This window comes from Amblyraja radiata, chromosome 20 (assembly GCF_010909765.2).
Source record: "Amblyraja radiata isolate CabotCenter1 chromosome 20, sAmbRad1.1.pri, whole genome shotgun sequence".
Lineage (NCBI taxonomy): Eukaryota > Metazoa > Chordata > Chondrichthyes > Rajiformes > Rajidae > Amblyraja > Amblyraja radiata.
Window position 1 is genome coordinate 11,673,492 of NC_045975.1, and position 13,617 is coordinate 11,687,108.

The 13,617-nt window shown below is 46.1% G+C and overlaps 1 protein-coding gene across 1 annotated transcript in view; it reads left to right on the forward strand.

Moving 5' to 3' along the window:
• Positions 1–13,617, forward strand: part of spon1 (spondin 1) — a 201,415-nt gene that overhangs the window by 158,194 nt on the left and 29,604 nt on the right. Inside the window, 1 exon segment of the mRNA XM_033038808.1 lies at positions 7,925–7,989. Within this exon segment, the coding sequence (XP_032894699.1) occupies positions 7,925–7,989 (65 nt within the window).

The window sequence follows — 13,617 nt, forward strand, 5'->3', positions numbered from 1 at the left end:
GCTAACTTTTTGGTCTGCTGCATCCTTCCTGTCGAATGGCGGTCTCGTCTATTCCTGCACCCATTTCTTATTTTGTGAGCGGAAACCCTCCGTTTTCCAATGAATAACACTGTGCGAGCACTCTCATAGATCTGGCAAACTCCCCTGGCAACTTGTTCCAGACGCCCACCACTCTTTCTGTGGAAAGAGTTACCCCTGAGATTCCGATTAAATCTTTTCCCCTTCACCTTGAACGTATGTCCTCTGGACCTCGATTCACCTACTCTGGGCAAGAGATTCTGTGCATCTACCCGATCTATTCCTCTCATGATTTTATGCACCTCAATAAGATCGCCCCTCATCCTCCTGCGTTCCAAGGAATAGAGTCCCAGCCTGCGCAACCTCTTCCTATAGCTCAGACCCACGAGTCCTGGTAACATCCTTGTAAATCTTCTCAGTACCCTTGACAACATCTTTCCTATAACACGGTGCCCAGAACGGAACACAATCCTCTAAACACGGCCTCAAAGTCTTATACAACTAACTACTCTCACTCTGCAGGCTGAAGATACACACTCATCACTGCCTTCTGAAGGGTAACAAAGTATCTACAATCAGTCTGTAGAAGGGTCCTGACCCGAACCATTGCCTGCCCACACTTTAACTTCCCCTCTCATTCCCATACTGACCTTTCTGTCCTGGGCCTCACCTGCGCACTGTCTGAGTGAGGACCAACACAAATTGGATGAACAGCACCTCATATTTTTCTTGGGTACCTTACACCCCAGCGGTACGACTATTGACTTCTCTAACTTCGAGTAAAACTTGCTTTCACTCTCTCTCTATCTCTCCCTCATCCTAGTTGTTCGACTAGCCTGACTGTTCTTCCGATTAAAATTGTAGGCCTCATTGTCACCTTCCCCTAGCTGGCATTGATCTGTATATTTATTTGATCATCGTGTGCTTTAATCTCTTGTTTTCACACCTTACCCATCAATATATCTCTCTCCCCTGATTTTGCTTGGGCAGCTTACAACCCAGCAGGTATTAATTGATTTCTCCAACTTCAAGTAAACCTTACATTCCCTCTCTCTACGTCCCTCCCCCACCCTCGTCGTCAAACTAATTTCCCTGTCGTCCTGCTTCGTTTCATTGTTTGTATCCACCCGTTATCACCTTCTCCACAGCCAACAATGGACCATTGTGGGCTCCACCTTTCCTTGATCATCTTTGCTGGCTTTGATTTGTTCTTTTGCGTACCTTTCATTCACTTGTTCTTTGCACCTTTTCATTTCTCTAGTTTCCCTCTGTCCTGACTCTCAGCCTGAAGAAGGGTCTCGACCTGAAACATTACCCATTCTTCTACCCAGAGATGCTGCCTGCCCCGTTGAGTTACTCCAGCGTTTTCTGTTTATCTTCGCTGAGTTACTCCAACAACGTGTGGTTTGCTATTGACAATCAGCGTCAGTCTTGGCAGTGATACCCATTGAAAAATAGAGAGTGCAGAATAACCCATGTGCAGTTATATCAATGCCCTGCGATACACCTTTTATGATCCCAGTATCCCAACACACTTTCCAGTTAGTAGAACAGCCTAAATGAAATGAGTGTTGAAATAGGGCGTAGTTTTAAGGTGAGAGGGCTAATCCCAGTTAATATTGGGAACATTAAATATTGGGAATGTGGCACAGAGTCACAGCGGCAGAGTTGCTGCCTTACAGCTCGAGAGAACTGGGTTCGATCCTGACTATAGCTGCTGTCTGTACGGAGTTTGTACATTCTCCCTGTGACTACTTTGGTTTTCTCAGGGTGCTCCTGTTTACTCCCACACTTCAAAGACATACAGGTTTGTAGATCAATTGGCTGTGGTAAAAATTGTAAATTGCCCCTATGTGTAGGATAGTGCTAAGGTGATTGCTGGCCAGCGCAGACTCGGTGGGCAGAATGGCCTGTTTCCACGCTGTACCTCTAAAGTCTAAAGTAAGGAGCAGGAGCTCAAAAGAAGATAAAAGATATTACAATCGTGAGGAGCTCCCCAGAGCTGAAGCAGGCTGACAATGTACAGCACATCTTTCTCATGTTCTAACCATTAGATGGATGTCAAAGAAGTTAGGAGATAACCATAGCAGTTAACTTTGAAGATAAGACAGCTGAAATATTAAATTAATATTTCCTAGAGAGTTTCCACAAGAGAGGATAACAGTAATAGCTATCTATTTCTAGTATTACACTTTGTATGCTGAGGGATTTTAGTTTCAAGGTAGCAGACATGTTTGACGATCTTAAGAGGTTTAAGGCCAACCCAATTACAGGTTTTACTTAATTAGATAAAGAGGAGAGGTCACAGCCTTTGCTTATTAGCAGAGCAATGCATAAGCCTGGGAATATTAGGCTGGACTACAAGGATCAGAGAACTTATCCAGGCAACCACACATTATATAATATTGAACAGCACAACACAGTCCCTTCTATTCACAATGTTCCTGCCGAGCGTGATGTCGCATTAAACTAATTTAGTTTACTTTAGTTTAGCGATACAGCTCTTCGTCCCGTCGAGTCCATCCCGACCAGCGAACCACGCACACGCACACGATTCTACACACACTAGGAACGATTTAACAATTTTACCAAGCCAATTGACCTACAGACCTGAATGTCTTTGGAGTGTGGGAGGAAACCAGAGCACCCGGGGAAAACCCATGCAGGTCACGGGGAGAACATGCAAACTCCGTACAGTCAGCGCCCGTGGTCAAGATCGAACCCGGGTCTCTGGCGCTGCAAGGCAGCAGTTCTACCGTTGTGCCACCGTGCAGCCCGAATCTCATCTGCGTGTGCATGATCACACAGCTTAAGGTTGACAGGGACAAAGTTTAAAGGAGATGTGTTGGGCAAGTTTTTAACACATAGGGTGGTAGTTTTAGTGTCTTCTTCTGACCTTGGCCAGCTCTGGCTGTTATATTACGTCACACTCTCTGGCCATCTCCCAGGGCCCTTGTTCTTTGTTTAGTTATTGAATCAACAAATTCACATCCTCGGACACTTGGCGACCTTATCAAAAAAATAATATTTCAACCAGTTTGTCAGTGATTTCCTCTTTCAATCCCTTGAGATGCCTGGGATGTATTCCATGTAAGCTGGATGTTGGCATTGTCCGTGGAATTCCCAGCAATCCCTGATCTTCTAGCTTGCCAATATTAATGTGTTCAAAATGACAGCTTTCACCTCTCCATGGAAAAAAACACTCATCTGTGCACTGTCAGACTGAGGTCAATCGCAAATTGGAGGAACAGCTTACAAACAAATTTTGCTTGGGCAGCTTACAACCCAGCGGTATAAATTAATTTCTCTAAAAGTCAACCTTACATTCCCTCTCTCTACGTCCCTCCCCCACCCTCGACGTCAGACTAATTTCACTGTCGTCCTGCTTCGTTTCATTGTTTGTATCCACCCGTTATCACCTTCTCCACAGCCAACAATGGACCATTGTGGGTTCTACCTTTCCTTGATCATCTTTGCTGGCTTTGACTTGTCCTTTTGTATACCTTTCATTCACTTGTTCTTTGTACCTTTTCATTTCTCTAGATTCCCTCTGCCCTGACTCTCAGTCTGAAGAAGGGTCTCGACTCGAAACTTCACCTATTCCTTTTCTCCAGAGATGCTGCCTGTCCCGCTGAGCTACTCCAGCTTTTTGTGTATATAATCCGTGCTCTTCATCAGAAAGCTCAGCCTCACTGTAACAATTGCCCAGAATAATTCAAAGCTCTGCGGTTAATTGTCCAATTCAGAATCCCCCTCACCGTCCCCCCCCCCCCCCCAAACACCCCCACCCCCTCCCGGATGGAACAAAATAGTACTCCCCCATGGTGACGCGGTGGTAGAGTTTCTGCCGTACAGCGCCAGGGACCTGGGTTCGATCCTGACCACGGGCGCTGTCTGTATGGAGTTTGCACGTTCTCCCCTATCCTACGTGAATTTTGTCCGAGATCTTTGGTTTCCACCCACACTCCAAAGGCGTACAGGTTTGTAGGTTAATTGGCCTGGTAAAATTGTAAATTGTCCCTTGTGTGTGTAGGATAGTGTCAGTACGCGGGGGATCGCTTGTTGCCGCGGTCTCGGTGGGCCGTGGGTGGGCCTGTTTCCGTGCTGTATCTCTGAACTAAACTAAACTGGACTCCCTTATAATCCCAGATATTTCAGATCCTGTGCAAACCTAGCTGCCAGTAACGAATTTACGAGACTCGTTAACATACAAATGGAGGCAGCGTCTCAGGATGGACTGATTACATTTAACTGATCACGGCCGTCAGACATGAATGAAGTTGTGTGTCGTAATTTCAAATTGAACCATCTCCTGCCGGGTGGCAGCAATTATTCTGACGATACAGAAGAGCTTTATTATTTTTTCAATGTCAACTGCACAGCATGATTTAAAACTTGAGCATTCATTTGGAAAACAAACTTCTTTTCCTGATACATTTAGTTCATTCATTAGTTTATTCATCTTCTAGTGCGTCAGGGAGCAGCAAGGAGCCTGTTGGTTGCAGCAACTATCCCATATCTGGGAGCGTAGAAGAAAAGATATCCGTTCATGTCCGAAAGAAGATCTGATATGAATCCCCCAGGAACGAGATTGTGATTTAGCACTTCCTGCTTCAGATCCTTTGCCTTCGGCTGTCTTCTGGACATCAGGGTCAGATCAGGGTCAGTGGTCATGGGGTCAAATCCCATGAGAGGATCTTATGCCCTGCTTTTTATTGTAGGCAAAAAGTTGAGGAAGATCCTTGATAAATGAGGATCTTCATCACACCTTTTTGCTTATGAATTATACAGCATAGAATAGCGATAGAGCTGATAAAGCCGCTGCATCGCAGCGCCAGAGACCCGGGTTTGAACCTGACCACGGGTTCTGTCTCTGAGGAGTTTGCATGTTCGCCCTGTAATGGGCCTGCCCCACTTCAGCGATTTTTTTCGGGACTGCCGACGACTGCCATAGTCGTAGCAGGTCGCCGAAAAACTGGCGACTGGACCCGCCTACGACAATGTATATGGCAATGTCTACAACAACCTAACACCTAGTCAACCGACCTCAAGCTACGGCAAGCTACCGACAACCGGCAACCCATTAGGACGTCCACCTACGACCACACCTACGTCCACATGTGACAAGCTATGACAAACTACGACCCTGTCGGCGACAACTGAAGACAACTTAAGACAATTCAGTCGCCGGTACCTGTCGCAGGTTGACGTCGGTAGTCGGCAATTAAATTCACCAAAGTCAGCACCGGCGACAACCTACGTCATCCTGGTGACAACCTACGACAGCGTCTACGTCAGGAGAAGTCTCATTGGCGTCAAGCCAACTGTCGCCGAAAAGTTTTAAACATTTCAAAATCCAGCGGTGACCAGCAAAATGCTACGATTCTTTGAACAACTGTGGGGACGACTCACGACCATGCAGGTGACACCCTGGCCGAAACCCTTCTTCAGACTGATGGAGGGTTTCGGCCCGAAACGTCACCTATTTCCTTCGATCCATAGATGCTGCTGCACCCGCTGAGTTTCTCCAGCATTTTTGTGTACCTTGGATTTATAGGTTAATTGGTCACTGTAAATATACTCTAGTGTGTAGTGAAGTGCTGGAGTAACTCAGTGGGTCAGGCAGCATCTCTGGAGAAAAAGGATGGGTGATGCTTTGGGACGGGACCCTTCTTCTAGTGTGTAGGGAATGGATGAGAAAGCGGGATAACGTGGAACCAGTGTGGATGGGTGATCGATGTCGGCATGAACTCAGTGGGCCGAAGGGCCTGTTACCCTGCTGTACTTCTGAACTAAACCATTGCCCCAGTTCTGCTGCAAACTTGTATCAGCTGTCTAAGTTGACATAAAACTTTCGTCAGATATGGGGCAAGCCCTTGTTGTATAATATGTGTCCAGATGGTCAAGAGGAGGAATTAAAAGACAAAATGCTTCTGACGAAGGGTCTTTAGCTCAAAATATTAATCCTGTTTCTCTCTCTACAGATGCTGAACATATCCAGCATTATCTGTTTTTATTTCTGGTTTCCAGCATCTGCAGTCTGAGAAGGGACATTCGTGCTGTTGAGGGAGTGCAGTCTGAGGAGACTGCAGAGTTGACTGAAGCGCCATCTTCTTCCCCGGCACTGCATTTGATTTTGTATTAGACAATAGGTGCAGGAGTAGGCCATTCGGCCCTACGAGCCAGCACCGCCATTCAATGTGATCATGGCTGATCATCCCCAATCAGTACCCCGTTCCTGCCTTCTCCCCATATACCCTGACTCTGCTATCTTTAAGAGCCCTATCTAGCTCTCTCTTGAAAGTATCTAGAGAACCGGCCTCCACTGCCCTCTGAGGCAGAGAATTCCACACTCACAACTCTGTGAGAAAAAGTGTTTCCTCGTCTCCGTTCTAAATGGCTTACCCCTTATTCTTAAACTGTGGCCCCTGGTTCTGGACTCCCCCAACATCGGGAACATGTTTCCTGCCTCTAGCTTCTCCAAACCCTTAACAATCTTATATGTTTCAATAAGATATCATCTCATCCTTCTCAACTCCAGAGTGTGCAAGCCCAGCCGCTCCATTCTCTCAGCATATGACAGTCCCTCCATCCCGGGAATTAACCTTGTAAACCTACTCTGTACTCCCTCAATAGCAAGAATGTCCTTCCTCAAATTAGGGGACCAAAACTGCACACAATACTCCAGGTGTGATCTCACTGGGGCTTTGTATAACTGCAAAAGGACCTCTTTGCTCCTCTACTCGACTCCTCTTGTTATAAAGGCCAACATGCCATTCGCTTTCTTCACTGCCTGCTGTACCTGCATGCTTACTTTCATAGACTGATGAACAAGGACCCCCAGATCCTGTTGTATTTCCCCTTTTCCCAACTTGACGCCATTTGGATAGTAAGATTTTATTCTTATGTTGTGATTATGTTATGAATATTACTGATTGAAACAACTGCAGTGTACGATATTGTTAGTATATTAGTTGATTATTGCCTTGTATACCGAGATACAGTGAGAAGCTTTACGCTTCCCAGAAAAATGCCAATGTACATGCGTACAACAAGCCGTACACAAGTACAATAGGTAGTGCAAAGACAAACATACCGGAGTGCAGAATATAGTTTTACAGCATTATAACGTTGCAGTTATAGAGGGAAACTCCAAGGTCCTCAATGAGGCCTGGCCAAGCTGGCCAGCCGCGAGTCATGGCACCAGGTGGAAGAGGGCTTTGCCCAAGCCAGATGTTTGCCCCTTTTTCGTGGTAACGTCCGCGCCCGGGTGGTGTTCGAGAGGTACATAGTTGTATAGTAGTTATTTCGTATATTTGTAAGGATTGTAACATAGGTGTTTGAAAATGTAGTGTTGAGATAATTTGGTGATTTTGTACTATGGGGGAGGGTGTGTCACCATGGTTTTGATTTGTATCATGATCGTAATTAAATACATTATTTTTGCTACAAAAAAAAAGAACGGTCCTCAATGAAATATGTTGGAAGACTTGCTTATGTGTGGACTGTTCACTTACCTGATAACATTGGGGGGAGTAGCTGTTCCTGAACCTGGCGGCATGCGCTTTTAAGCTTTTGCATTGTCTGCCTAACGGGAGAGGGGAGAGGTGGGAATGACTGAGATGTGAAAGGACCTTGAAGATGTTGGGTGCTTCCCCGAGGCAGAGAGGTGTAGACAGAGTCAGAGGTGGAGAGTGGTGATGAGAAAAATTATATGTGTAGGCGAATAGTAGAGCAATGGACCTCTTGTACTGTAAACAGTGGCTCCAGAATAGTGGAGACATGTTGGGACAGAGAATCACTCAGGAAGTAAAATCTATTTGAGCTCCTCCTCAATCTCTCTCACATGTTTGTTCCAACCTTTGTCACGAGGCAAACATTGACTCTTTCCCCTTTGCTTTTTCAGGGTGACAATGTTCTGACCGTCATCAAGGCGAAAGCACAATGGCCGGCCTGGCAACCCTTGAATGTGTAAGTACGAAATCCTTAAAAATCTTATGTTAGATATTGGCAACAAGTAACTAGGGAAAATCTCTGACAGGTTTATCAGTGCTTTGCTCTGGAGAGGCTGAGCTTGGGAGTTTCCATTGGTTCAATGACACTTTATTGTCTCATATACCTAGCCGCAGAGTTTAGTTTAGTTTAGTTTAGTTTAGTTTAGAGATACAGCACGGAAACAGGCCCTCCAGCCCACCAAGCCCACACACCAACCAGCGATCTCCACACATTAACACCGTCTGCACACACGGGGAATAATCTTACATTTTATACCAACAAGAACAGAAGCTTAGTATGAATGTAATTGATAAACAAACCGTGTTGCTATTATGCGTTTACGCTTCTGATAAAAAATATATATTTTTAAATAAAATAAAATAAAAATATTATACCAAGCCAATTAACCTACAAAAACCTTTAAGTCTTTGGAGAGTGGGAGGAAACCAAAGATCTTGGAAAAAAAACCACGCAGGTCACGGGGAGAACGTACAAACTCCATACAGTCAGCACCTGTAGTCACGATCGAACCCGGGATTCAGGGCTCTAGCGCTGTAAGGCAACAACTCTACCACTGTGCCACCGTGTCGCCTAGTGAAATTCCTTTTTTGCCTACACAATTCAGTAAAAAGAATGGGTCAGAGGAAGGGCCTCAACCCAAAACGTCACCTATTCCTTTTCCCCAGAGATGCTGCCTTAAGGGCCCGTCCCACGAGCATGCAGCTTCCATCTGATGTCATTACTTAAACAACTAATAACATTTAGATTTAGATACCCCGAGAAACATGATTTAAAACAAGAACAGTAAAACAGTCAAATGTGTCTGTGCCGGGTCGATGTGCGACGTGACCATCCAAGGGAGACAGTTCATGGGGGTGGGGGGCATTCAGCAGGGCCGGTCCAGAGCAGCTATAGCTCTGGGGAAGCTATTCCTGAGTCTGGAGGTTCGGGCGTAGAAGGCCTTGTAACGTCTGCCAGAAGGTAGGAGTTCGAAGTCCATTACAAGGGTGTGAGGAGTTTTTGTGGATGCTGACGGCCTTCCTGAGGCACCGTGTGTGGTAGATGCCCTCCAACGCTGGTAGCTGTGTCCCAATAATCTTCTGCGCTCTGTGGACGACGCGCTGAAGAGCTCTCCTCTCCGCCTCCTTGCAGCTGAGACAGGTTTGTAGGTTAATTGGCTTGGTATAAATGTACAATTGTCCCTTCTGTGGTCAGGGTAGTGTGAATGTGCGGGGATCGCTGGTCGATGCAGATTCGGTGGCCCTTCGAAGGGCCTGTTTCTGTGCTGTACCTCCAAACTAAACTGAACAGAGACCTTTAAGCGCAAAGAGTGAAAGGAAGTTGTGAAGAAACAGGTTATTGACAGAGATTGGTAATTTGCATTAATGAAGTGCCTTTGAATGCATAAATTCAATTCCAGTTGCTGCCTTTTGTATTTCAAACTCTTTGAATGTATATTTCTGTTGAGTTCATAGCGGATTGTGAAAGAAATCAGATTTGCCTTTGCAAAGTCATTCCATTAATGACCCTCCCTTGAATGCCTTCCCAGGCGAGAACTGTATTGGACTCTTTAAGTCAGGAGTGGTGATAATCCAACAGCCTAAAAGGTTAGAATCCATTCAGCAGTCTCCAACTCATTATCTAGTCTATTTTGCAGAAAATCCATGCGGGGTAAAAATAGTTTTAATAATGCTGCTGCTTAGATATTCATGGGATTGACTTTAGCTAACAGAATTAGCACTCCATCAGTGTATTCTGGCTGTATTTAAATCTAAAGTTAACTCCTCGGGTGCTGGAGGTGAATTGGGGTTTGTGTTGGCCCTACTGAGCAACATAGGACCCAATGGGTTTAACCAGTTGTCAAATCCAGCTCTGATATTCTCCACCAGCAGGGGAAAACTGCCTGTTGTTGAACTGAGAAACAAAAAAAAATCAAAGCTTGAAAGGGTTCAGAAAAGATTTTCGAGGATGTTGCCAGGACTAGAGGGTGTGAGCTATATAGAGAAAGGTTGAGTAGGCTGGGTCTCTATTCCATGGAGCGCAGGAGGATGAGGGGAGATCTTATATCCAAAATCATGAGAGGAATAGATCGGGTAGATGCACAGAGTCTTTTACCCAGAGTTGGGGAATCGAGGACCAGAGGACATAGATTCCTGGTAAAGGGGAAAAGATTTAATAGGAATCCGAGGGATAACTTTTTCACACAGAGGGTGGTGAGTGTATGGAACCAGCTGCCAGAGGAAGTAATTGAGGCTGGTACTATCCCATCATTTAAGAAACATTTGGACAGGTACATTGATAGGACAGGTTTGGAGGGTTGTGGACCAAGCGCAGGCAAGTGGCACTAGGGTTGCTGGGACATTGTTGGCCAGTGTGGGCGAGTTGGGCCGTGGGCCTGTTTCCACACTGTTTCACTCTATGACTCTAAAAGAGACCAAAGTTACATTTATATTTAAATAGCTTTCAGAATATTACAGACTGCTCCATGACAAGTGTAGACATTCAATGATTCAATGATACTCTATTGTCACATGTACCTAGGTACAGTGAAACGCTTTGTTTTGCGTACAACCCGGTCAAATCCTACAGCAGACCTCACCCAGGCAGTGTACAAGTGTCGTCGTGTTTTGGCGCTGACAAAGTTACAAAGGTTCACCGAAAAGTCTTATCTACTGCCTGCCGCCGCCCGTGGCAGCAGGTTTTGTTCTCCTTGCTCTCTGATGGCCATCCTCGCTCTCCGACGGCCCCCTCGCTCTCGAATGTCCACCTCACTCTCCGACGGCCCAACTCGTTCTAGGCAGTTACGCACGGCGGCTCGGGGCCAAGTTGGGAGACGCCTGTGGGTGAGCTGGGCCTGCGGGCAGCTCCTCCCACCGCGGTGGGGGATACAGGCCTGCCGTGGGGCATGCTGCTTGTCTGTTTTATCATGATTTGCAGTCAACGAATGTACAAGAACGTCTAACACACTCGTGGTACCACAATGCCGCAGTGGGCAGAGTTGCAGCCTCACAATGCCGGACACCCGGGTTCGATCCTGACTTTGAGTGCTTTCTCTGTAAAGTTTGCACATTCTCCACGTGCCCACGCGGGTTTCCTCCCACATCCCAAAGACGTGCGTGTTTGTGGGGTAATTGGCTTCTGTAAGTTGCTCCATTGTGTGTAGGCAATGAATGTGGAAATGGGATAACATAGAACTAATGTGAACGGGTGATCGATGGTCGGCATGGACTTGTTGGGCTGAAGGGCCTGTTTCCATACTTTATCTCTAAACTAACACACTGGGGCCCCATTTCCTTTACTCCCCTGAAACTCACTGGGTTCATTGAAAAAAATTATTATAACGTGGAGTAACATCTTTAAAAAAATGTGAATTGAAAGATGGATTGGTGTATGAATAAAGAATTACATCCATAATCCAGAAAATCTACACTGCCAATGTCTCAAGTCGGATGATTGCAGTTTCAAAGGACAATGGACAATTGGCAATTAAAGTGTAAAAAGATCAGATTTGTATTTTACTTTAGTTCAGAGATACAACGTGGAAACAGGCCCTTTGGCCACTGAGTCTGCACCGACCTGCGATCCCCGCACATTAACACTGTCCTACACTGGGGACAATTTTTACATATATACCAAGCCAATTAACCTACAAACCTGTACGTCTTTGGAGTGTGGGAGGAAACCAAAGTTCTCGGAGAAAACCCACGCAGGTCACGGGGAGAACGTCCAAACTCCGTACAGACAGCACCCGTAGCCAGGATGGAACCGGGGTATCTGGCGCCGTCAGCGCTGCAAGGCAGCAACTCTACCGCTGCGCCACCGTGCCGCTCTCTGCGAAGAGAAAAAAAATTACGATTACGATAATACTGCTGGAATAGATTATGTATCACAACCACAAGCCAGGTAATCCTGCGAATGACCCAGAGATTACGCAGACAATCATCAGGGACACCAAAGCAAAAATTAAGGATGTAAAATGTTAATGCATGATTGAAATGATTAAAATTGATGAATCTCACGTCAGCTGAGGAGATCCTCAAAGACTGGATTCGGCTGCTAAAGCCTTATTAGAATTTGCGCTTGAAGTATTATTCGGAGGATGCAAGTGGATGAAAGCAATTAGCGGTGGGTCCCACAGGGGGATATTGCGTGAGATAGTTACTGAGGTTTAAAAGCACGAGAGGTGATCTCATTGAAACTCTACAACTGTTAAGAATGGCACCGTGGCACAGCTGGAAGGGCCGTGGCTTCATAGTGCCGGGGATCCCGTGTTCGATCCTGAACACGGGTGCTGTCTGTCTGTGTGCAGTGTACGTTCTCCCTGTGACCACATGAGTTTCCTCTGGGTGCTCCGGTTCCCTCCCACCTCCCAGAGACGTGCGGGTTTGAAGGTTAATTGGCCACTGTGATAATTGCCCCCAAGGGAATGGATGGGGAAAGTGGGATAACATAGAACGTGTGAACAGGTTGACATGGTCTTAGTGGGCTGAAGGGCCTGTTTTCCTAATGCATCTTTCAATTGATCGGTCAATCAATCAATCAACCAATCAATAAATTGTTCTATATGTAAATATATATATATGGCCGTGTGCGTGTGCATGTGCGTGTGCGTGTGTGTATAAATATATATATATGGCCAAGACCAAGATCAATAGAGGGCTTCAGAAGGTATGATGATCAAGAGGGAAAGTATAATTGAGACCAGAGAACATAACACAGTACAGCACAGGAACAGGCCCTTCAGCCCCATCATTCCATGCTAGTTTAGTTTAATTTAGTTTTGAGATACTCCGCGGAAACAGGCCCTTCGGCCCACCGGGTCCGCGCCGACCAGCGATCCCCGCACACTAACACTATCCCACACCCACTGGGAACAATTTTTACATTTACCAAGCCAATTAACCAACAAACCTGTAGGTCTTTGGAGTGTGGGAGGAAACTGAAGACTCGGAGAAAACCCACGCAGGTCACGAGGAGAACGTACAAACTCCGCACAGAGAGCACCCATAGTCGGGATCGAACCCGGGTCTCCAGCGCTGCATTCGCTGTGAGGCAGCAACTCTACCGCTGCGCCACCGTGACTGCCCGTGACGTAATGCTGAGTTAAACTAATCTCCTTTGACTGCACATGATCCATATTATTCTATTCCCTGCATATTCATGTGCCTGTCTGAAAGCCTCTTAAATGCCACTATCCTATCTGCCACCACTACCACCACCCATGGCAGTGCATTTTAGGCACCCGCCACCCTCTGAAGATATGCAGGGAATGGAGGGACATTGAATACGTGCAGGTGGATGAGTTGATCTTGACCTTGCAGTTGGCACAGACGTTGTGGGCCGAATGATTTGTTCCTATTCTGTACTGTTCAATGTTATGTGTTCTAATGATTGACAAAATAAAGTGAGGAGTCACACAGCTCACATATGTGTTGTCCATAAGTCCATAGATTCTAGGAGCGGAATTAGGCCATTCGGCCCATCAAGTCTACTCCGCCATTCAATCATGGCTGATCTATCGTTCCCTCTCAACCCCATTCTCCTGCCTTCTCCCCATAACCCCTGACACCCGCTCTAATCAAGAATCTCAATCTCCGCCTTAAA